At 36.2% G+C, this 22,424-nt stretch overlaps 1 protein-coding gene across 2 annotated transcripts; it reads left to right on the top strand.

The window, feature by feature from the left end:
• Window positions 1-831: 831 nt before the first annotated feature.
• On the top strand, window positions 832-22,112 carry LOC131166168 (vacuolar protein sorting-associated protein 36). Of its 2 annotated transcripts, none has more exons than XM_058124484.1 (9): window positions 832-1,569; window positions 2,620-2,823; window positions 12,574-12,667; window positions 12,809-12,866; window positions 13,044-13,113; window positions 19,614-19,749; window positions 19,831-19,915; window positions 20,173-20,222; window positions 20,380-20,845. In XM_058124484.1, the coding sequence occupies exons 1-9, from the start codon at window positions 964-966 to the stop codon at window positions 20,391-20,393; spliced, it is 1,317 nt and encodes a 438-aa protein (XP_057980467.1). In that variant the 5' UTR covers window positions 832-963; the 3' UTR covers window positions 20,394-20,845. The 2 variants fall into 2 exon arrangements, with proteins under 2 accessions (XP_057980467.1, XP_057980466.1); XM_058124483.1 differs by lacking the exon at window positions 20,380-20,845 and adding an exon at window positions 21,858-22,112 and having other exon boundaries at window positions 835-1,569.
• The last annotated feature ends 312 nt before the right edge of the window (window positions 22,113-22,424 follow it).

Raw genomic sequence — 22,424 nt, 5'->3', positions numbered from 1 at the left:
TTATTACTTAAGTGAGTTGGTAGGCATTGCTCCTATAATCATGTATTATTATATTATTATATTTAAAATAATGAAATATTAATGAAATAAAAGTAATGTTATTATTGGGTTATAATAATATATTAATTTAATTATTAATATTTAGACACCATACTATCTCAATTATTTTGATTAATTGTAGTATTTAAGTGTTGATTTCTTTAATTTTATGATTGTTAAGAATTTTATATAGGTATATAGTTTTAGTAAATTTTTATGTTAAAAATATAATTACTCTTCATATAGTGGGTAAATATATATTAATGGTACAGTGATCATCTTTCTTCGGCATATTCAAGAAGTAAAAGTTGTTGAGAAGAGAATGTTAAGATGAATTTGTTGTAATGTAATGACTAAGATAATTTGAACATTTGCAATATAGGTCATATACTATGTCAATAAAGAAATACGAGTTAATTGTTGTAATGAGCAATAACAGGCATAGGGATAAATTTAAAATAATTTAAATTAAGAAAATGGTTAAAAATTTAACAGTATTAAATTTGTCAAATAAAATTATTTATTTTATATAAATTAATAAGAAATAATTCATATAATTGATCTAACTTTAATTTTTATTTGTTAATATTATTATAATATTTTGAAAAATCTATAGTATTGAATTTGTCAAATAAAATTATTTATATTTGTATAAATTAATAAAAAATAATTCATATAATTAATCTCACATATAGTATTTTGAAAAATCTATATATAAATATATATATATTTATTAACATAAGAATTTTGCGTAAATCTTTTATATAGTGCACATCTTGACATGAATTTCATTTTATTGAAAATTTTGTAATGCCAATAAATTTATTATTTTTTTAAAGCATTGACTTGGCAGATAGTGAAGGGAAAAATTCCTCGACTACAATCCAACCGAGCTCACACTGGCTCCAACTGCATAACGGCTGGATGGCCGGAAAATGGCTTCCGGCAGCGGAACTCACCGGCAGTGGCCGCCCAGTTCTGCGCCCAAGCGAGATAGAGTGCTCGATTCTCTCCTCCGTCGACCTCGACTGCGAAGAAAACCCTAACTTCCCACTCTTTAAGTCCGGCCTCCTCATCCTCACCACCCACCGACTCATATGGATCGATCAATCGGCCGGCGCCGCCGCGGCCGCGTCGTCGATCCCTCTTGCCGCCGTTACCCACGTATTTTCCCCCAAGAAGTCCATCAAGAGCATGTTTTCCAGCCCTAGAGTCCGCCTCCAGGTGTCGGCGACGCCGGAGGGGCGGGTTGAAGAGAGAGGATCGAGATCGACGGTGATCACGCTCGCAATTAGGGGGAAGATGGACCTCGATTTGTTCTTGCACAAGCTCTGGGAGGCGTGGCGGGGAAGGGCTTGGGAGAGCGCGAGTGGAATCGGGAGCAGTGGATCGACGGCGGATGGATCGAGTAGTGGTGGGATTAGGTTGCCGGTGGTCGGGGTTTCAGGGATACTGAGGAAGGAGCAGGAGATGTGGGAGAGTACCGATAAGAATTTACAGGACGCCTTTCAGGACTTGAATGCTCTCATGGTATGCATGTACTGTCCCTCGTGTGTGCTAATATTATTAACATATGATCTCCTTCACATTGAATGCAACATTTGCCCTCTTGCCTGTTCTACATTCTTCTCAGGTGGTGGTCAGGTCAATTTTGCGTCCTTTTTCTTTTCTTTTCTTTCTATTCTTTGAAAAATGTTTCGTTTTTGTTGGTAATTTTTGTTTTTTGGAAAATATGCTCTGGCAAATTTTAGTTATTTGACAAGAAAGAGTGCTAACTATCCAATAAAATAATAAAATAAAGGTTTGCATTTGAACGTTTCATTGTCGCATGGAATGGAATGTGGACAGGAAAGGAATTACCCGTCACATACTTAGTGTCCATTTCAGACAGTTTCCAGTTAAGCAATTCCGTAATGCAAATTAGCTTTAGGTTTAGCATTTGACAACTTAATTAATTAATAAGTCATATTTTTAAAGTTGGAAGTTGATTTTGAATTTCAAATTGACTTTTGGAGGATGCTGGTTATTGGAGCTTCCTCCAAAATTTATTTTTTGGATCAACAGTCACTCCCCACTAAATTGATGTGTGTTGGCATTTGTACTGTACTCGGAACCCATCCTAAATGGGCTTTTATCCCCATTTCTGTTTCCATTTGCATTCCACTGTGCAGTCAAATACAACTAGAGTGTTAACTCCTCAATTGTGTAAGGATGTATGTGGAAAGTCTATTTATGCACTATTGTACCTTATTATTTTCAGCATCATACCTTATGTGGTAAAATGAAAGTTCCCAAACCAATAATTTATATTTGTAAATTATTTGCCAAAACCTTGTTGCTATGTGTTAGAAAAAGAGAGTGTGAGTCAATTAGTTTGGCAGTTTGGCAGCTTTAATTTTATACATATAAACTGCCATTAATCTTTTTTCAATAATTTCCATGTATTTGTCTACTGGTTAACCAGATTGTATAGCAAGGTTTTTTAGTGGCTTAGTGGAATATAACACTTAATAATTTTTAACAGGTTCTTTATTGAGATTTTAGCCTGTTTTAAGTATTAAAAGTGCTTGGGCATTACAGAGTAAGGCTAAAGAGATGGTGATGCTAGCAGAGAAAATGAGGCTTAAACTCTTATCAGGCTCGAATAACCAAGCCAGTGCAACAAACGATGAGGAGATGGGTTCAAATCAAGAGATGCAAGATTGGTTATTGAGTGTTGGTATTGCATCCCCTGTCACAAAAGAGTCAGCTGGTGCTTTATATCACCAACAGTTGTCCCGTCAGGTTCTATTTTTTTTTTGTTTTGTGTTGATGATTGACCTTTATTTGAAAGCATGGAAGCCTGAAAGTTTAGTCTTATTTGTTTTTGGAAACATGGTAAGCATAATTGGTATCTTGCAATAATATGTTCCCATGGCTAGCTTTAGTATTCACTTGTAAAAATGCGCAGTGAACTTACAACATGAGCTTGTACAAAAATTGTCTTGATATCATTAAAATTGGATTTTCCAGTGCCAAAAATTTGTTATGTCAGCATCTGAAGTTGATGCTTCTAAGGGATCTTTAGCATATTTGTGTTTCTTCCCTTAGTTATTTGAGTGACGTGTTCCTTAACAGTAGTGAGTCTTTTCTCAAATTAAAATGGTGTAGGCCTTTATTTAAAAGGGGCACAAGCCTTCACTGGTTGTGATAGTTGATTGGCAATGTCAACATATCTTGATATTTTGCTTGAAATGCATTTAGTATGTAAAAATTGAGAGCCTGTGCACATGCAATTATGGGGAAAAAAAACTGTACATAGGCTTGCAGGGTCTGGTTGTATCTTGACCATGCTTGCTCATTTCTATAATTAAGAACCTTGCTTGCTTGAGAAGATTATTTGTAATGTGCACTCCAAGACCTGAACATTTGAAGGAAGTAGGGAAATTGAAGTGTATCTCCTTGGTTTTTTTAAGGTAGAAGGGAACTGAGGTATTTAGTTATGAAGTTTAACTAGGTAGCTGACCTTGTTAGTCTGTTCTTGCAAGAGTGGGAGCATAATCCTTCTCCTTTGTTTGAACAGGATTTCACTGCTTAATGGAATAACCATTAGTAGCCAATGGAAAATTGTTTATCATCTTTTGCATCCCCATTTGAGACTTATATGGTTGGTGCCATAAACATGGCTGTTATTAGTTTGTACTTGGCATTAAAGGGATGTAAAACAACTCATCGTAAGACGAAGAGGGGAGTAAATACTCGGAGGAAAATAAATTCTCCTAGAGAAAAATGAAAAAAAAGTAAAACAAAAAACTACTAGAGTAAAAAATAAAAAAATTGAACAACTTGATGTTTCCTTAAACCCAACCAAAGTAAATGCTATTTTTTGAATTCACCAGCAATTTTATTTTTCTACTGTCTGAATTTTGAAATCTATGCTAAATGTTGCCAAATATTGTGTGATAGACTAGCTTCATGGACTATAAGGTGCAATGAATTACTATACCTAGGGTTATTTTTTCTTATATAAGTACATATTTATTTGGTCGTTGTAGTGTGTCCTATATTTAGTTTATTCAAATGCACAGATCTATTGGTATGATGTTCCATGGTTCATCATTACTGATAATCGAAAGCAGTTCTTCGATAGCTTGATGGATAAGCTTTGCAAGAGGTTTGACTTGAAACAATACAATTCCTCAACGTGCAATGCTCCAGCAAATGGGCTTCCATGGCCATTTAAGAAGACGTGCTGTAATCTTCTAATTAAGGTTGTATAAAATTACAAGGGGACTTGCACGAGAGAATTGGAGAAGCATTGTGGGATTTTAGGCCTATACTACTTATAGGATTCCATCTAAAGTTTTATCTAAGAGGTTGAGAGAGGTTTTGGGAGAGATGATGACCACAACTTAGTCTGCCTCATTCTGCCTTCATTAAAGATGGACAAAATTGGATGCAGTTTTGGTGACCAATCCAATGAGGTGGTAGAGGATGTGAGAAGGAGGGCCAAGAAGGGGCTTATCATTGAGCTGAACTTCGAGAAGGCTAATTATAGGGTGAATTGCACATGATGTGTAGGAAAATGTTTTAGGGATGTGTGGAAGAGATGGATAGGAAGGTGACTAGGCTTGACTATCATTTTTGTTGTTGTCAATGGGTATCCTAGAGAGTGGTTTAGGGCTTCTTGATGGCTTAGGTGAGGGGACCTGCTGCCCCCATTTGCGCTCACCTTAGTGGCTGATGCCTTGACTAGGATGCTTTCACATGCTCTCACAGGCATAGTACTTGGGGTTCTTAGCTGACTACTGATTGGCAAGGACTGGGATGAGGTGGAAGGTGGAGGTCTCTCGTCTTGAATTTGCCAATGAGATTATGATGTGGTGCTAAGAAATTTCAGAAGGCTCTTATCTTGTTCTAGATCTTCTAAACAATTTCGAGATTAAGGCTCAACTTGTCAATGAGTATGGTAGCGGCATCAATGTGAGGAGTAGGGATTTGAAGGGGTTTCGGTCTTGGCAGTTGTGTTGTTGTGGAATGGCTGCTTTCTATCTAGGCATTTCTCTTGGAGGAAATCTAATTTTGTGCATTTTTTGGATCTTGTGGTCCAGAGGGTTGGGGGGTGGGTCGGTTTGGAAAGGGGGTACTTTTCCCGTACCACTCTCATTAGTGCTGCCCTCTCTAACATCCCTATTTACTTGACCTCTTTTTAGAGTGGCCAAGAGTTTGGCTAGGATTCTTGAGAGGGTGTTGCATGATTCTCTTTGGTCAGGTTTTTTGGAGAATAGGAGATATCACCTTGTTAACTGGGGGTTTTCAGTAGATTGAAATCAGGGGAAGGGCGTGGACTCAAGAATTTTGTTTCCATAAACATCTTTTTAATTGGAAAATTGTTGTGGAGTTTCCCCTTAAAGGGAAACTCCTTATGGTACAAGGTGATTAAAAGTATACAATTCATCCAAATTGGTGGCGCTTTAGAGGAAGTGGCATTGTTTCTCACGCCAGCCCCTAGAAGTTCATTTCTCATGTCTAATCTTTTCTTCCTTTTCACTCGTTTCAAAGTGGGTAACGCCAACATGGTTCGTTTTTGAGAGGATCTATGGTGGGCGAGGTTGGCGAGGGTTCATTGGAGTTGATGGCTCCTCGCTTGTTTAAACTTTCCTCCCTTCACAATACATCTATCATTGCTTTTTTTTTTTTTCTTCTGAGAGGGGCTTTCCTTCTAAAGGTTTCCACTTTTTTGGGAATCTTGATGAAAGAGAGGTTGACAAGCTTACCGCTTAACTCAATAGTCAATATTGTTAATCATTTTTTTTTGTTGAGGAGGGGAGATGAGAGCTTGTGGTGAGTTCATACTTTTATCTAGACTTGTGAGTTTGAACAATATTAACACAAACAATTTACTATAGATCAGAAGGTGTTACCTGACTCTCAGTCCTAACATGTGCCTGATGTGCTGCAAGTCCAATGTAACGAGTGCTTACATATTTCTAAGGTTGCTACCCATCTTTGGAGTGCTCTTTTATTGTTTTTGTGGAGCCTGGGTGCCACCTTAGGCTGTGAGCGACGTTTTGTTTGGTGATATTGTTTTGGAAAGAGCATGAAGGAGAAGTGTCACGTCTTAGTGTGGTTTTTGCTCTTTTTTTGACCTGATGGATTGAAAGGAATGTGAGAACCTTCAAGATTGCAGAACCTCCGGGTTTGTTGCGGTATGGGACACTCATCTTGGCCTCTCTCTGGCCCCATTATTTTGGGTTTTGCCACTACCTAATCTTGTTCAATGTTGGGAGCCAGTGCTTATGCAAATTTTCTGGTTCTTTTTGTTTGGTTCTTGTTAGGACATTTTGTTCTCCCCATATTGCACTATTTGGTTTGTTGATGTAGGATGGGGAAGGGTGGCCTAGTCCTATGGTTTCAACCCTCACACAAGCACATACAATCAAGACACTTTGATTTAAGAACTCAATTAACTAAACATAAACACAATAAATCAAGCTTCATTTCACATGTTGTTGAATTTTTAAACGGTGTATGAAGCTATTCAGATATAAGTCCCAAGAGTTCTTTCACAAAGGAATCAAGTTATATGCAACAAATTTGTTATTCAAAATTTAAGTTATATTGTCAACAAGCAATATTTCCACAATTGATTTTAAACTAGCAAGTATCAATATTGCAATCTATGGATTCAAAGGGCTTATCAAATATGGAATTTCAGATTTTCAGCAAAGGCTTCAATATAAGCAAGAGTTTACAATATATAGCAAGGATTCAAACACAAGTACTAAAATTAACAAGAGAATTGTTATGATGACTTGAAGTTGTTCAACACAAATCTTAGACCATGCCAGAAAATTCCTTGGAACAAGCTTTATAACACCGAGACAAACGCAGCAATGTAATGAAGAGGAAGTGGCACTGCTGTAAGTATGTAATGATCCAAATGAATGCTGAATTAACCAATCAAAATGATGGTTGACTTGACGATATTCTACACAAGATAGAACTCTCTTGAAGTCCTTCGTGCGAACTTTGAAATGTAATATGTATGCTACAATGGAATGGTGAATTGTTGGCCCTGGGTGTAACTTGGTGGTGGCCGTGTGGGTGATGGAGGGAAATCGTGAAAGTGGGATAGGGATAGAGTCGTTGGATAGAATAGTGGTATCTCTGCACCTGATCTTCGAGGAGAACGACGTAGCCTCTCACTACACAATCACAAGGATTGGACAAAGCTTAACAAGCTTCACAAAGGAAAAACCTTTTTAATTCAATAACTATACTTTTCTTTCTCTACACATAGTTCTTACATTGAAGGGGTATATATATAGCTAGCATGGGGGGACAAAGACATTAAACAACTAACAATTCCCACACAAGCATGAGAGACACAAATAATAAAGACACCAATTTACTAGACATAATAAATACTCACACAACTTACAACACTCCAACTTACTAGACATTTTAAATACTAAGCACAACTTGCTAACACACTACTTACTAAGGACAAGCACATGCAAGCAAGTTGTCTTGTAAGATTACATATTAAATACAAAACAAAAGTTAAAGGGAGGTCCAATTCCGTGTGGGGCCTAATGGAGCTGCGTGGGGCCCACATGACCGTGTGGGGCCTTCATGGGTCTTGAACTTGGACTTGCTTTGGCATCTCTACTTGGGTCTTTCTCACGCTGAAAAGTCTTCAAAACAAGTCTTCAAATAATCCATTCAAAATCTACAAACAATTATGAACCGATGTGGACATCGCAAGGTTGTCTTTGTGTCATCATGTCGGCAAAGGAAATGTGGACATTAGGGGGGTCGTCCACGTGTCAGCATATCAGCAAAGGAAATTTGGACATCGGGAGGCCGTCGACGTGTCACAACATCTAAAAATGACATAGGTTGGGCATGTTGATCCCCATCATTTGTTGTTAATATAATTCTTTTCTCTTATAATAAATTACAAAATAAAAAAAAAGTCACAAAATGGAACGCTTTTTGATAAAAGAATGTTTCAAATTTCTTAGTTTTCTTGGGGTTCTGTTTGACTTGTAAAAATTATATACATATTGACATGATCTTTCATGGTTCCTTAAACAAACAGGGAAGTTGGTTGAGCATTAGAATTTGGAAGGAGGATTCAATTTGCATTTGATTTCGGTAGGAAGTTTGACAGTCCTATGGAAATTTTGGTGGAAGCGCCCAGTTTGATCTCGATTTCAACGGTGGAAACTTGTAGCAATTGGAAATTTGAATGATATGTTGGGATGTTAATATGGATAATTATGCATAGTTCAGGACTAGAGTAAGTTGAAAAATATAACTATGACAAGTATTTAGGGCATATAAGTTGCATATTGCTAGGCATGTGAAACAATTAGAGCATTACATAACCGTTACAAAATCATTTAACCATCAAAATTATTCTTTGAAAATGTTTACAAATACCATTCACACATTCAGTTCTACTGGAATTTCTTGGTGGTTTGAAGTCATAGCTCATATTCCTGTTGTTGCCAAAATTCTGAGTTTTTGTTGTGTGTAATTTTAACTCCATCTAATATAATTTCCAAATATTGAGTATAGGTGTACATGTGTTATCATTATCATATTTGATAAGTACAAAAATCACACAAGCTATGGTGGCAACTTTATCATTCTATCTTATTTTTTAAATGTCATTTTATTTCAGCTGCTTCAGTATCAGTATAATTTATGTAAATATCATTAAACTTCGGACCTGCATAAACAAACAACCAAAAATTCTGTGGAGGATTCTAAAGTTTCAGTCAAAATTTCTGAAATTACCAAAAATCAGGGTAGCCCAGTCAGCATTTCAGAATTCAGCAAAAATGATGTTGGTTTATTATTTCCTTTTTGAACCTTTTTGAAATTCAAATTGAGGAAAAAATGGGGCAAATATAATTCCATGTGTGAAGGGACTGAAATCCTGTTGGGTGAAGAATCCATTCAGCCGTCTGTGCAGTATTGGACAGAGGAAGGTTGCCACCTATTTTAGTGTAAAATTGTGCCAAATGGAAATTTATTTTTCTGTGGTAGGTTAGGAATTGCATGCTGCATAATGATTGGATTTTGTTATTTTATCTGAGCTTTATATCATTTCTAGTAGGACAGCTTACTTTTAATTATCCAATAAGATAAAGAACAGAAGATCAAGACTGAAGAAGGATTCAATGAGTTGGTTCATCAGTTTACTTATCTGTCTAACGGTGGAGACTTACCCTTGTAAAGGGCACTCTATCTATCTAATTTCCCATTCTATTACTTGCCGCTTATCCCTAACCCTTGCTTGGTTGCCGAAAGATTAGAGGAAATTCATATCAAAGGAGATTCCTTGGGGGAGTTTCGGGGTGGTTTTCCAGATTTGATTTGGTAAAAGAGGGGTTGTTAAACAACCTCTTAGACATGGAGGTTTAGGGCTAAAATCTCTCTCTACTTTCAATAAAGCTCTCCTTGTAAAATGGCTTTGGAGATTCATGAGGGAGAAGGATAATGTTTGGAGGGAAGTTATTGCTCCAAAACAGGTCTTTTACGGTTGGATCACTAAAGCCAAGAGAGGACCACATCATATTGGAGTCTGGAAATTCATCAGAAATGGTTGGGAGAATTTCTTCCTTTACATCAATTTCTAAGTGGGTAATGGGGATAATGTTTTCTTGTGGCATGATATTTGGTGCTGTCAATCTCCCTTTAGTGATATTTGGTGCAGTCAATCCCTCCTTATTACCAAATTCCTTTCCATCTTCAGTTTGGCTTGTGACAAGGATGCCCAATACCCTCATCAATAATTATCTGCGAACTTCTGACCAGGGTAGCTTTTGAAACGTTCCTTTGATTTGGAATGGTTTGGATCAAGAAATGGAGCAAATTGCTTACTTTTTTGATTGCTTATACAAAATCATGTGCCATAACACCACAAATATCCCAACTTGACCTTGGACAATAACGGCATCTTCATGGTCAGATCTTTTTATAGGAAACTCACTTCCCTGGCATCTTCATGGCAGCCCCACTAAAGTTGCTTTCTTTGCGTGGGAGGCAACTCTCGGAAAAATTCTTACCATGGATAACCTTCAAAGGGGTCTGCCCCTTGTAAACAGGTGCTTCTTGTGTTTAGAAAGTGCGGAAACTATTGATCACATCCTCTTGCACTGTTCCTGGACCAGAGCCCTAAGGGACCTGGTCATTTCCTCAATTAGACATCACTAGGCTATCACTAGAAGAGTGGGAGGAGAGTGTGGACTTGAAAAGCAATCTGAGCTAGTAAGGGAGGAAGAAAGCATTGTCCCTCATTCCCCTTCTCATATTTTGGTTGGTGTGGAGGTGTCATGAGCCAAGCTTGTTCAGGGCATTATGTTTGCTTGTGACTGCTTGTCTTATGTGCATGGAATGGGTTACCATCATGTAAATACTAGTATGGGTTTTATGTTTTGAGTAGGTGTAAGACTTTAGTCCAAAAGGGGAATATAATTCCTCAGACAATTTGATGTTTCCTAGTGCCAGAGCTAAAATAGCATATAAAGCTTTTTAGGGGAGGGTGGTTGTTCATTAATCTTGTAAAACTCACTAGTAGGGTTGTACAAAATTTATCGAAAGACCAAAAATCAAACCGAAAGTGAACCAAAATCAATTTTGGTTTGGTTTCCGGTCGTCAGTTTCAGTTTCAATTCTCAAAAACAGAAATTTTTGGTTTCGTTGTTGGTTTCAGTTTCAATTTTGAAGGCTGAATCAAACTGAAAAACCAAAAAAGTTGAAATAATCAATAAAATATTATATTTGTATATATTACACAGTATCCAATGAATCCCTTTTTCATTGAAACAAGTTCAACCTTTGCTCTGATCGTTACGCCACAGTTCCGACTCTTGTAGTCGGAAGTGTCCATTGTCCAATCCTCCATATTTTCCTCTTAGAGAGAGAGAGAGAGAGAGAGAGAGAGAGAGAGAGAGATGGGTAGAGGTCCTTGTTATTCCTCTCATTTGGATGCCAATAGCAGCCGCAATGGCTCAATCTCAGCTCTCTATTCTGAGTGTTCTTTGCTTCTTCCACTTCCTATAAATGTCCCTGCAGTGCTTGCTCCTTGCCTTGCTGTATCCAAAAGTCACAGGCCTTCTATTAAGTTGGGTCTAGACTAACATGGGCCAAGATTAAAGATTTTGCAAGTCTAGGCTTTTGTGGAGTTAATTTTTGTAATTAAAAAATAACCGAACCAAACCACTTAACTGGCGATTTGGTTTTTTCTCGAGCTGATGGTTTACAGTTCAGTTTGGGTTTGAAATTTTTATAAACCAAGCAATTCGGTTTGGTTGTCAGTTTAGGCCACAACCGAACCAAATAAAACCGAGTTCAACCCTACTCACCAGCATTTGTTAAACGTGTTGTCTACTTGCCTCCCCCTGCTAAACAAACATTGCTACGGGGGTGTTGTTAATGAATTATGTTGTTTCCATGTTTACCACTTGCTTACCATTTGTTTTCATGAATTGTTTACTGTTTCTGCTTACTTTTCATTTAACTGCTGTGAATGTGTTCTTGTGGTAAACTGTGGTGATCTTTGGTTGACTAGCTAAGCAAGAGTGCTTTAGCTAGTGCTGTATGGCCCTTCACAAGTTGTGAAATGCTCAACCCATAACAAGAGAGAAAGGAATAAGAGAGCTTTTGAAGGAACAGCGATACCCCTACATGTTTTTAAAGACCAATAGATTAATAATGTTACTTGATGGCATAGCGGTCTGTCTTTAGTTGACTCCCTTTTAAGTCTTGACTTTTTTGACACCCTGCAGAGCAGGTAAGAATTTTGTTGTTTGTACATGGGTTTGCTGATTAAAAAAAAAAAAAAATTTGCTCTAAAACCTGTGGCATTCTCTTGTTCTTACTTTCATGACATCGAAAATTTTTACCAGATCAAAATATGATAATTTAAATTTAGTTACCAACTTATCCTTTTTTAATGGATAGAACCATGCGTCATATTCTACAAATTAACTGCTGTTGGGTAAACTACCAAAAAACTGAGGAGAATAGCTATGATGAAAGGTCAGAGCATATGCAGCTTATGTATTGTCATGTACTATAGTTATTTTCTTCACTTGTAGTCATGTAATATTTAATTGTTTAAACAATGAGGCAAGTTGCCATGGTGATGCTGTATTTAAGGTTTCATCAGGAGAAATAATGCATGTTTCTAGAACATTAGCATGTCTGTTTGGGTATTGTTCTAAATAGGGTTTGGTATTTGAACAATCAGTTTTTGATGATTGAGTAATTGGAAGTTTGGAACCTTAATTGTGATCATTATCTCTCTCCCCTCCTCTCCCCGCCTTACATCATCTGGATAGTAAAGGGCTTCGAACATGTGTTATGACATTCACTTCTTTCATCTTGGGCTCTCTCTCTTTCTCTTATTGCTGTGTGTGTATATTCCGAAGATTAGTTATCAGTCTCTCTTGGTGTTTACGACCTAAAAGTGCTGTTTGTGGAAACATCTTTGCTTACTGATCTTATTTTGTCTCTGTATTTTGTTTTGGCTAGTTGGCAGATTTCATCAAAATTCCTCTAGAGAGAGCTGGAGGGATGATTAATCTTATCGATGTTTATTGTCTTTTCAATCGTGCCCGAGGCACAGGTGCTTCTTTCTCCCCCTTGTACAGTTCTTTTTGTTTCTTGTTTCTTTTATGAGTTCCATTTTTGTCCATTTGTTATTTGATTTCTTGAAAGCTTTCATAGAAGGTGAAACTGATAATTTGGTTTCCCCCCATTTATACAGAGTTAATCTCGCCAGAAGATTTGTTGCGAGCATGTTCTATTTGGGAAAAGTTTGATGTGTATGCATGTCATTTCTCTTCAATCTTGTCATGTTCCATTCTAGTCTTCATACCAAGAGTTTAAATACAAAACATGGAGACTAATAATGACCATTCACCAGTTGTTTATGAAGATTTTATCTGAATTAAGCTCATGTGTGGATGTGCTATATACTTACATTATATTTTGTTTGACAGTCCAGTAATGCTTCGGAAGTTTGATAGTGGAGTCATGGTCATCCAGAATAAGTCCCATAGTGACAATGAGGTAATTTATTCTCTTTCTCCCTCAGTTGTTTTGTGTTGATCAGTTATGTTGTTGTAAGAATGTATTGAAATAGAGAAGATGCATTTTGATGATTTCTCTATTGTGAGTGTTAAGTTTATTTTCTGTTTGCACCTGCAAATCACAAGAATTTGTCCTCAAATCACTTTTCCTTTCGGCTACATTAACCTCTTCACTTGTTAATATTTCTTCTTTTTTTTCTCTTGGGATGCAATTTTTACATTTTTGTCATTTGTGTTAGTGTTTGGATACTTTTGCATGCCCCATTGTTCATTTGGTTGTTCTTTGATAAAGTTTTACCTTAGCAAAAGAAAGCTCATCCTAAATTCATATCCAAACAAAGAACACTACTGGAATAGGTGTCTTCTAGTTAGCTTTTCCTGAGAGATGCTGTCCCTATAAAATAAGAAAAGGCATATAAAATGTTTCAATAGCAAGAACAAAAAACTTTGCGATTGATTGAGAAGGTATCTGGTTTAAAAATAAATTTATGGAAGAGAGGGTTAGCTAGTATTAATTTGGATATTTCTAGACCTTTGGAATTGTCCTCTTTAGTTGGGTGCAGTATTCTTGCTTGGCCCCTGATTTATCTAGGTGTGCCTCGAGCTGGTAATCCTAGAGTGGTAGGGTTTTGGGATCCTGTGGTGGAGGAGGTGTCTAAGAGGTTGGAGGTTGGATGGGTGGGTGGATGGGTGCTTTATTTTCTCTAGGTGTGCTTATTACCCTCGTTCAGGATTTGCTTGCTAGTATTCTCCTTTATTTCTTGTCTACAATTTGAGAATTCCTTTGAGGGTAGTCAGTAGGATTAAGAAAATCATGAGAGACTTTCTTTGGTCTGGGTGGGAGGAGAACACCCTGCATCATTTCCTTGCGCATGCTCAGTGGCATTTCTGTCCTGCCAAGTTGCAGTCATTTTCTGTCTCGACCTTTATGCCTCTCTACAAGCCACCATGAGCTGATGCATGTTGAAGATGATTGTTAGCACATCATGCCCAAATTCTATGGAAGTGGCTAGTGATTCAATGGAATGATTTGAGATAATTGTTGAAGAATGCCTATCTCAGCTGAATATGGGTGGCATATAATGTTCATATGCCATAGAAGTTAACCCTGTCAACCATGCAACACATGCAGTAAATCTTGCAATTCCTAGCACACCTGAAGAGATGAAGCCTAAATTTGGATAAATATTTGAATTCTATGAAGCTGTGAAGGCTTTCTATTTTACATATGCACATTGAGCTGGGTTTGGTGTTTGTTCGAGTGAGTGGAATTATTAGGAGTTGAAGAACTCTGCATAGTTGAGGCAAAACAATGTGTGCTGTCCATGAACAACACTTTGTTTGTCACAAAGAAGGGACGAACTCCCAAAAACGAGGATGCAGGAAGAGAAAAACCAGAGTTCATCAATGCGATGAGAAAATTGTCCTGCAAATGCTTCGTGTGAGGAAGGAATTGAAATCTGATTAGGAAGTTAAGTTATTTGAAGAACATAGGCATATAGTCATACAATGGCCATCCCTTACAAGATTAATTCAATGCTTTGTTTTCATCAAGTTTTAATATTCATGAGGTGTTTGATCGATTGTCTCACTGGTGCTAACATTGGCAGTTGGCACCTCAAAATAAATGGCTGTAGTGGAACTTATGGCTGGTGGCTGTGATAATTGGGTTTACGGAAAAAGACATAAGAAACAATAGAAGAGATCACCAGAAAGTAATTAAAGGCTTTGATGTCGAATTGCTTATTGAATTTCTTGAGTCATGTATTGATGAAAATGGTAATTTCTTTTACAAATATAAAGTAGATGAAGATAGGAAGCTCACTTATGTCTTTTCTATAGGTGCACATTCGACAGTAGACTAAGAACAGTTTAGTGTGATTAGAAGGCTTTGGGACTTTGGGCAGTCGCCTGTCAATCCTTGGTGAATATCTCTGTCCGAGTTAATTCCATGTCTATTCCTCATTCACCTACTGCCTTTAATAACTAAATCATCCTTCCTCACTGCAACATTAGTTGGTCTATGGTGCCAGTGTCCAAACCATCTTAACCACCCTAAACTTATTTTCTACTTGTGCTATGCTTAGATTACCAACCATGGATGATTTTTAAAAAAATTATGTTTTAAATGACATTGACAAAATAAAATAGTTTCTATTGGCCTATGATGATGTATATTACGCAGCAGATCTTGTACCATGGTGCACATCGTGTACAATATACTCTCTTAATACAACTTTAGCCAATATTTTTTTTTCATGAACATTCATTGTAAATTGTTGTCACAATACGACAATAACAACAACAAGCCTAAAGTCCCACTAGGTAGGGTTGGCAGCTACATGAATTCTTTTATGCCAATTCACTCGATGGAGAGCATTTTTTTCTACTAAATTAAGAGCTATTAAATCCTTTTTAACATTCTCATTCTAAGTTATTTTAGGTCTAGCCCAACCCCTTTTCATGTCAGAAACAATAACTCACTCACTCCTCATAGGTGTGCTTCTAGGCCTGTGTTTCAAATGCCCAAACAATCTAAGTTGCCCCTCCCTTATCTTGTCTTCGACTGGTGTTATGCCTAGATTATTGTGTATATGTTCATTCCTTAATTTATCTTTAAATGTTGTTCCACTCATCCACCTTAATGTTTGAATTTCAACAAATTTTACTTTTTGCACATGATGCACTCTTCCATTGTACCCAACCTATTTAAATTTTATGTATTACAGCCTCTTCAATTTCTCGTTTTGCTTGCATAATAAATCCAAGATATCGAAATCTTCAATTGCTATTAATTTCTTGTTATCAAGTTTAGTTTTCTCACCACTACACCTCCTTATGTTACTAAAATTACATTTCATATTTTCTCTCTTATTCCTACTTATCCTAAAACCTTTATACTCTAAAAATGTTCTCCAAAGTTCTTATATTCCACCACACTCCTACTTTCATCAATTTAGATGATATCATCTGCAAACAATACGCATCAAGGGATCTTGTTTTGGATATTCCTACTAAGTTCATTAATCACTATAGTAAAATGATGAGTATTCAAAGTAGAACCTGAATGTACACTTATTGTGCTTAGTAAACTCTATACTCCCCTCCTATGGTCTTAAATCTAGTCATTACTCCATACGTATCCTTAATGACCTCATTATATTTACTGCACGCCCCTTTCTTTTTCTTAGACTCACCAAAAATCTTTTCTAGGGAGACTATGATATGCTTTCTTTATGTCAATAAAAACTATATACAAGTCCCTCTTCTTTTCGCTAAACTTTTCCAATAATCTTCTTAAAAGTGAAGTAACTTTTGTTGTTGATTTTTTAGGCATAAAATCAAATTGATTCTTTAAAACCCTCGTTTCTAGTCTTATTCTTTGTTCAATAAGCCTTTCCCATTGTTTCATTGTATGACTCATAATCTTATTTGCATGATAGGTATTACAATTTTGAGTATCGCCTTTGTTTTTGTATAAAGGTATTAACATACTTTTTCCTCCATTCCTTATATGGTTAACTAATTTATTTAATACAATTATAACAACTAAGAAAATGCTAGATGAATGGAGGAAAAACACATTAATACCTATATACAAAAAAAAAGGAGATATTCAAAATTGTAATAATTATCGTGGAATTAAACTTATGAGTTATACGATGTAACTATGGGAAAGGATAGTTGAACAAAGGTTAAGGTTAGAAACGAAGGTCTCAAAAAATAAATTTGGTTTTATACCTGAGAGATCTACCACAGAAGCTATATATTTTTTTAATAAGATTAATGGAAAAGTTTAGGAAGAAAAAGAGGGACTTGCATAAGATACTTATTAACCTAGAGAAAGCATATGATAAGATACTTAGGGAAGTTTATGGTGGGTTTTAGAAAAAAAGGGTGTATGTAGTAGGTATACTAATGTCATTAAGGAAATGTACGGTGGAGTAATGACTAGTGTAAGAGACTATAGATGGAGAAACTAGAGAATTTCCAATCACTATAGGTATACATCAAGGATCTGCTTTGAGCCCTTATTTTTTTGCTTTAGTGATGGACCAATTGACTAAAAGTATTCAAAATAAAGTTCCATGGTGTAAGTTGTTTGTAGATGATATTGTATTAATTGATGAAACTAGTGGCGGAGTAGAGGTTGAGTTAGAATTATGGAGAGAAGTTTTGGAATCTAGAGGCTTTAGGATAATTAGAAAAAAGATAGAATATATGAAATGTAATTTCAGTAATGGTATTAGAGACAAAGTTAAACTTGAAGATGATGAAATAAATAGCACCTGTTGATTTCGATACTTTGGATCTATTATGCACACCGAAGGAGAAATTGAAGATGATGTAATATATAGAGTTAAAACAGGTTCGGTAAAATGGAGAAGTGCTTCAAGTGTGCTTTGTGATCATAAAATACCCTTAAAATTAAAAGGGAAGTTTTATAGGATGGCTATAAGACTAGCTATGCTATATGAATCAAAATGTTGGGCGATGAAGAAACCGAATATCCAAAAAGTAAAAGTTGCCGAGATGAGAATGCTTAGATGGATGAGTGGTATAACACTGAAAGATAAATTAAGAAATAAATATATTTGCGATAAGTTAGGTGTAGCTCCTATAGAAGATAAAATAAGGGAAGGACGACTCAGATGGTATGGACACTTGCAACGTAAGCCACATAGTGCGCCAGTGAGGAAGATGAGTTAGTTATTGGGGGGGCAGTAGAAGGGGTAGGGGTAGACTTAAAATAACTTGAAAGGAGATAGTGAGTAAGGATTTAGCAGCCCTAAATCTGTCAAAAGAAATGGTCCATGATCGCATAAATTGGCGGAAAAAGATTCATATAGCCGACCCCACCTAGTAGTTAACCATATATTTCCTTTATCTCCTAAACATTTCCAAACTTCAATTGGTTTGTTATCATTCTCGTCTTTTATACATTTTACATTATCTAAATCTTTGCATTTTCTTTCTCTAGCTCTAGCAAGTTTGTAAATGTCTCTTTATCCTTCTTTTGTATCTAGTCTTGTATATAAAGTATCATAAATTCTATGTTTAGCTTCACTAATAGTCCCTTTTGCACTTTTTCTTGCCTCTTTATGCTTTTCAAAGTTTTCTTTATTTCTACAACTTTGCCATATTTTATACTGGTTTCTTTTTGTCTTAATGGCTTTTTGGACTACGTAACCTCACGACCATTTTTACTACTTGAGTATCTTCCTTTGGACTCGCTTAAAATCTTTTTGCTATCTTTATGATTGAGTTATCCATCTTATCCCAAACATTATTCACATCTACCTTACCCCCTATTGTCCAAACTCACTCTTTGATCATTTTATCTTTGAGTTTTACTATATTTTCTCCCTTCAAGCTCCACCACCTTTTCCTCTCATGTTGATTTATATTACTCTCTCTCTTCCAATTTTTGGTATCTATATCTAGTACTAGGACCCTATGTTGTTACAATAGGATTAAAAATTTAGCTCCAAAGATGTGTAGGTATAATTGGATATTGCCTAAATTTTGGTGTAGTTATTTCATACTGGCCTAAGTTATAATTATAAACTAAAAGAGTAAAGGGCCAAAATCTGAGAATCATCATTCCTCTACTGTATGCCCATTTTTGTTTCAAACAAACGTATTGCTTTTTCATTTCTTTTGATCTTTTGGGAGTAATGGAACCTTGTTGTGGACTGACTGAGCTAATTTAGATTGTCTTTATGCATCATTTAATCACGCTATACCATTGAAAGCTGAGTGATGCCCACTGTTATTGGCAGTTTGTATTTGTGATCTGTCAATATATTTTGTGGCACTTGTGAACTTCCTTTTCCCTACACTTTTCTTCCCCCATCTCCCCTGGTGAACTTCCTTTCCCCTACCCCTTTCTTTTCCCCCCAGTTTGCCTTAGATATTGTGATCATGATCTGACCTTGCTTATATTATCAATACTGTGATGGATTATAGGGTATTCAAAACAAAAATAATTTGTTCAGAAAAATCTTTTGCTTTTGAATTTTTTTGAGGTTATATGGAGAGCTGCCTTTTCTCTGGCGGAGTTCCTTGGATCAGGAGTTCTCTGGACAAGCTATGTGGGACACTTAAAGAGTACAACCTGAAAAACTATGTTCACAGAATTTTCTTCATGTTAAATGACAGCATATTTTTTTTCCCAATTGATATTTAAGATTACATGAATAAGGGATGAATAAGAGCAAGAAGGAGGCCTTCATCTACTACATGATTCATCGTCTATCCTGCTAAATCTTGATGCATGAATAGGATGTGGGAGAACAGGCAATTTAGCTTTTAGTCTCAGCATCCTTGTGCATTTGTGTTGAATTGTGCACAATGTGAGCACTTACTGGTTGCTCTAAATATGTTTTTTTCCCTGTTTGTCACCATCATCTGCATGTGTTGCAAATTTGATATGAGAAAATGATTCCCCTTGCAATAAAATTATTCTGTGAAATGTAGGTTTTTGCTAGAATAAAATCCCTTGTGCTAAAGCCTGATGCCCTCCAAAAGGGTGTAAGTGCAAGTGATGCTGCAATGACACTAGGGATTGCTCCAGCTATGGCCAAGGAGCATCTTTTAAGTGCTGAGAGCAAAGGTATGGTGTTGCTCAAACATTTTTTAAAATAGTAATACTGTCACTGCTGAGTCTAAATTTACCAATGAATATTCTTTCCAGGTTTACTATGCAGAGATATAAGCCCTGATGGCTTCCGATTTTACATTAATATGTTTCATGAAATTGACACAGAGGATTTATATTTGTAAGTAAAAATCTACACGTGGTTGCTTTTTCTACTGCAAGATTGCCTTAATTCTTTTTCATTTTTTGGGGTTTTGTCACCATTTCTCAAGCCCAAATCTTTGAAGTGTAAATGTTTTTTTCCCCTTCAAATTGTGTCATTCCTTAGCCACTTTTCATTCTCTCTAATCAATTATATCATAAACAACTGAATCCTTTTCAATCTTCCACCTAAAATTTGTTTTTTTTCCCTTTAATTGTGATAATATGTATTTACAGAATTAAAGATCACGGGATGTATGCGACTTGGGTCAACACTGCCCTTGCTGGTGAGAGATGCTTTACTTTATTTTCATTCTTTATTCAATTGAATTCAAAGTACATCAAGAATATCCTGGTTTTATTAATGCTTGAGAATGTTGTCAATAGGACCATTGCATCGTTAATTTATTTATTTTTCTGTTATCTTTCTTAAATATTTTCTAGGTAGTTGCAGATGAGGGCATATGTTTGAGACTCCAGCACCACTTACAATTTTACAATGCCAAACTCTGATCTGGAAGGATTTCCTTCATGAAATATGTTCGATTCTAGCTCTTGGTTTTCCAATCTGTGCATGTTTCCACCCTAACATACCACTTCCCCTGCGAGAGCTATTAGGCTTCCTTGATCGTCTGTGCATGTTTCCACCCTAACACACCACACCACACCACACCACCCTGTGAGGGAGAGCATGCAAAATAATGAAAATTTGGAGGAGGCTGCAAGAGATTGTAGTGCGCTTTTCCTGTATTGTTTATTATTTGTGTACTCCAGTTGTTTACATGTATGAAATAAGCAAGCAGACATTTTGCTTGTTTCAAGTTTTGCGCCTGTGTAATTATAGTATCCTATGATATTGTTATAAAACCAAATATTTCGCATTCCATAATATTAAACTATGTTCTGTTCATCCCTCAGCATCTAATACAGCTATTGTATGGCATTCCGGGGATGTCCGTGGGCTATTGTTTGATAAGCAGATCATCATCTTTTCCCGTGTTTAAACTTTATGGTGTTTGAAGTTTCGAAATGCCTGAACTTCAACTTTGTTGACATCTATAAACCTATTTAAAGTTGAGTTCCATGCATGTCTAATGTGCTTTTTCCTCTTCCTGACGTGTTTTTTTTCTTACCTTAATATTTTTTAACTTTTCATGGCTAGCAAGGTGAGTTACAAGGCAGAGGGCACTGCCTTCCAGTTTTTTATTGTTCATAACATCCTATTCGAGCTGGTTTTGTAAGTACAGCAAATTTCAGTCCTCTTTTATGGGAGACGCCATTGATGTGGTGGTTTAGGTATGAGTCAAACAGATCCCTTGCGCATCATATTGATTAACAGGTATTTATTAACAAATTATAATAAATTTTAAGGTAATAGACATTAGCCTCTTTTGCGGTTTGATATAAAACAGTTTCTCCTGGTCTTTTGTAAAACCCATCTTATCCTCCTATATATTCCTTCTAGTGTTAGCCTCTAGTGTAGATTTTTAAATATTAAATGAGATTAACAGTTCAACATGTGTGTTTAAGTTGTAGCACTGAATTCATGTAGTTGTTTTCATATTTGACATTACTGATTAATGACAACTTAACATTGTTCACTTTTGAAGTGTCATCTCTACGATAACCCTAATCTCAACGAGTCTGCATTTAGTATGGTGCTCATTAAGCAATACTAAACAAGGAATATATAACTTGCAGGATAATTTGGTCCTCAAATCAAGATTATTACAAAAAAATCCTTGTGTTTGGAATATAAATATACCTGCATCATGCATGAAGCCCATGTATTGACACGAGAAATGATGCCCTTGGTCGAAACTTGTTTTAGCATTCAAATTATTGTAGTGTATCCGTTGTATTTGGTACGTAAATATGAATGCATGAAGCATCGAAGCCTAAGTGGTGCTGGGTTGTTGCAGTTGGTGGTGGCAGCCAATGGTGCAAGACAGTGGGTAGTGGTGGTGGGTGATGAATGGTGGTGGTGCACCACGGCGATAATCGTGATATGCAAACGTGTTCGATGTTCCCCATGCTTTAGTGGTATGTGAAACATGTGAGTGAAAGAACGAAAATGGTGTCAATTCAAATAAAACATTATGCTATACAATCGTCAAGATGTAATGCATTTTAATTAAGTCATAATTAAAATCACTTTTACAAAAATGATTAATCAAGCACCTTTCTCTAATATATATATATATATTTGTATGTAAAAAACACAAACTTATTGATGCTTAATGAAAGAAATCCTTTTATGGGTAATAGATGGATGTTCAAATGAATTATCAAAATGTCCTCTAATCTCATAAAACAATTCAACACTAGTCATTTTAGTAATTTAATTTATTCACTAATAAATTTTAGTTATGCTATGCAATATGAGCTTGTGATGATATGGGCCCACATGGCAATAGCTAACAGGGTTTTGTAGTATGAGACATTTATGCTATGAAATATGGGCTTGTGATGATTAGGATCCACATGGT

The sequence above is a fragment of the Malania oleifera genome, chromosome 10 (assembly GCF_029873635.1).
Source record: "Malania oleifera isolate guangnan ecotype guangnan chromosome 10, ASM2987363v1, whole genome shotgun sequence".
NCBI classification, from domain to species: domain Eukaryota; kingdom Viridiplantae; phylum Streptophyta; class Magnoliopsida; order Santalales; family Ximeniaceae; genus Malania; species Malania oleifera.
Note: the sequence above shows the minus strand (reverse complement) of the source record. Positions and strands in the feature narration are given on the sequence as shown.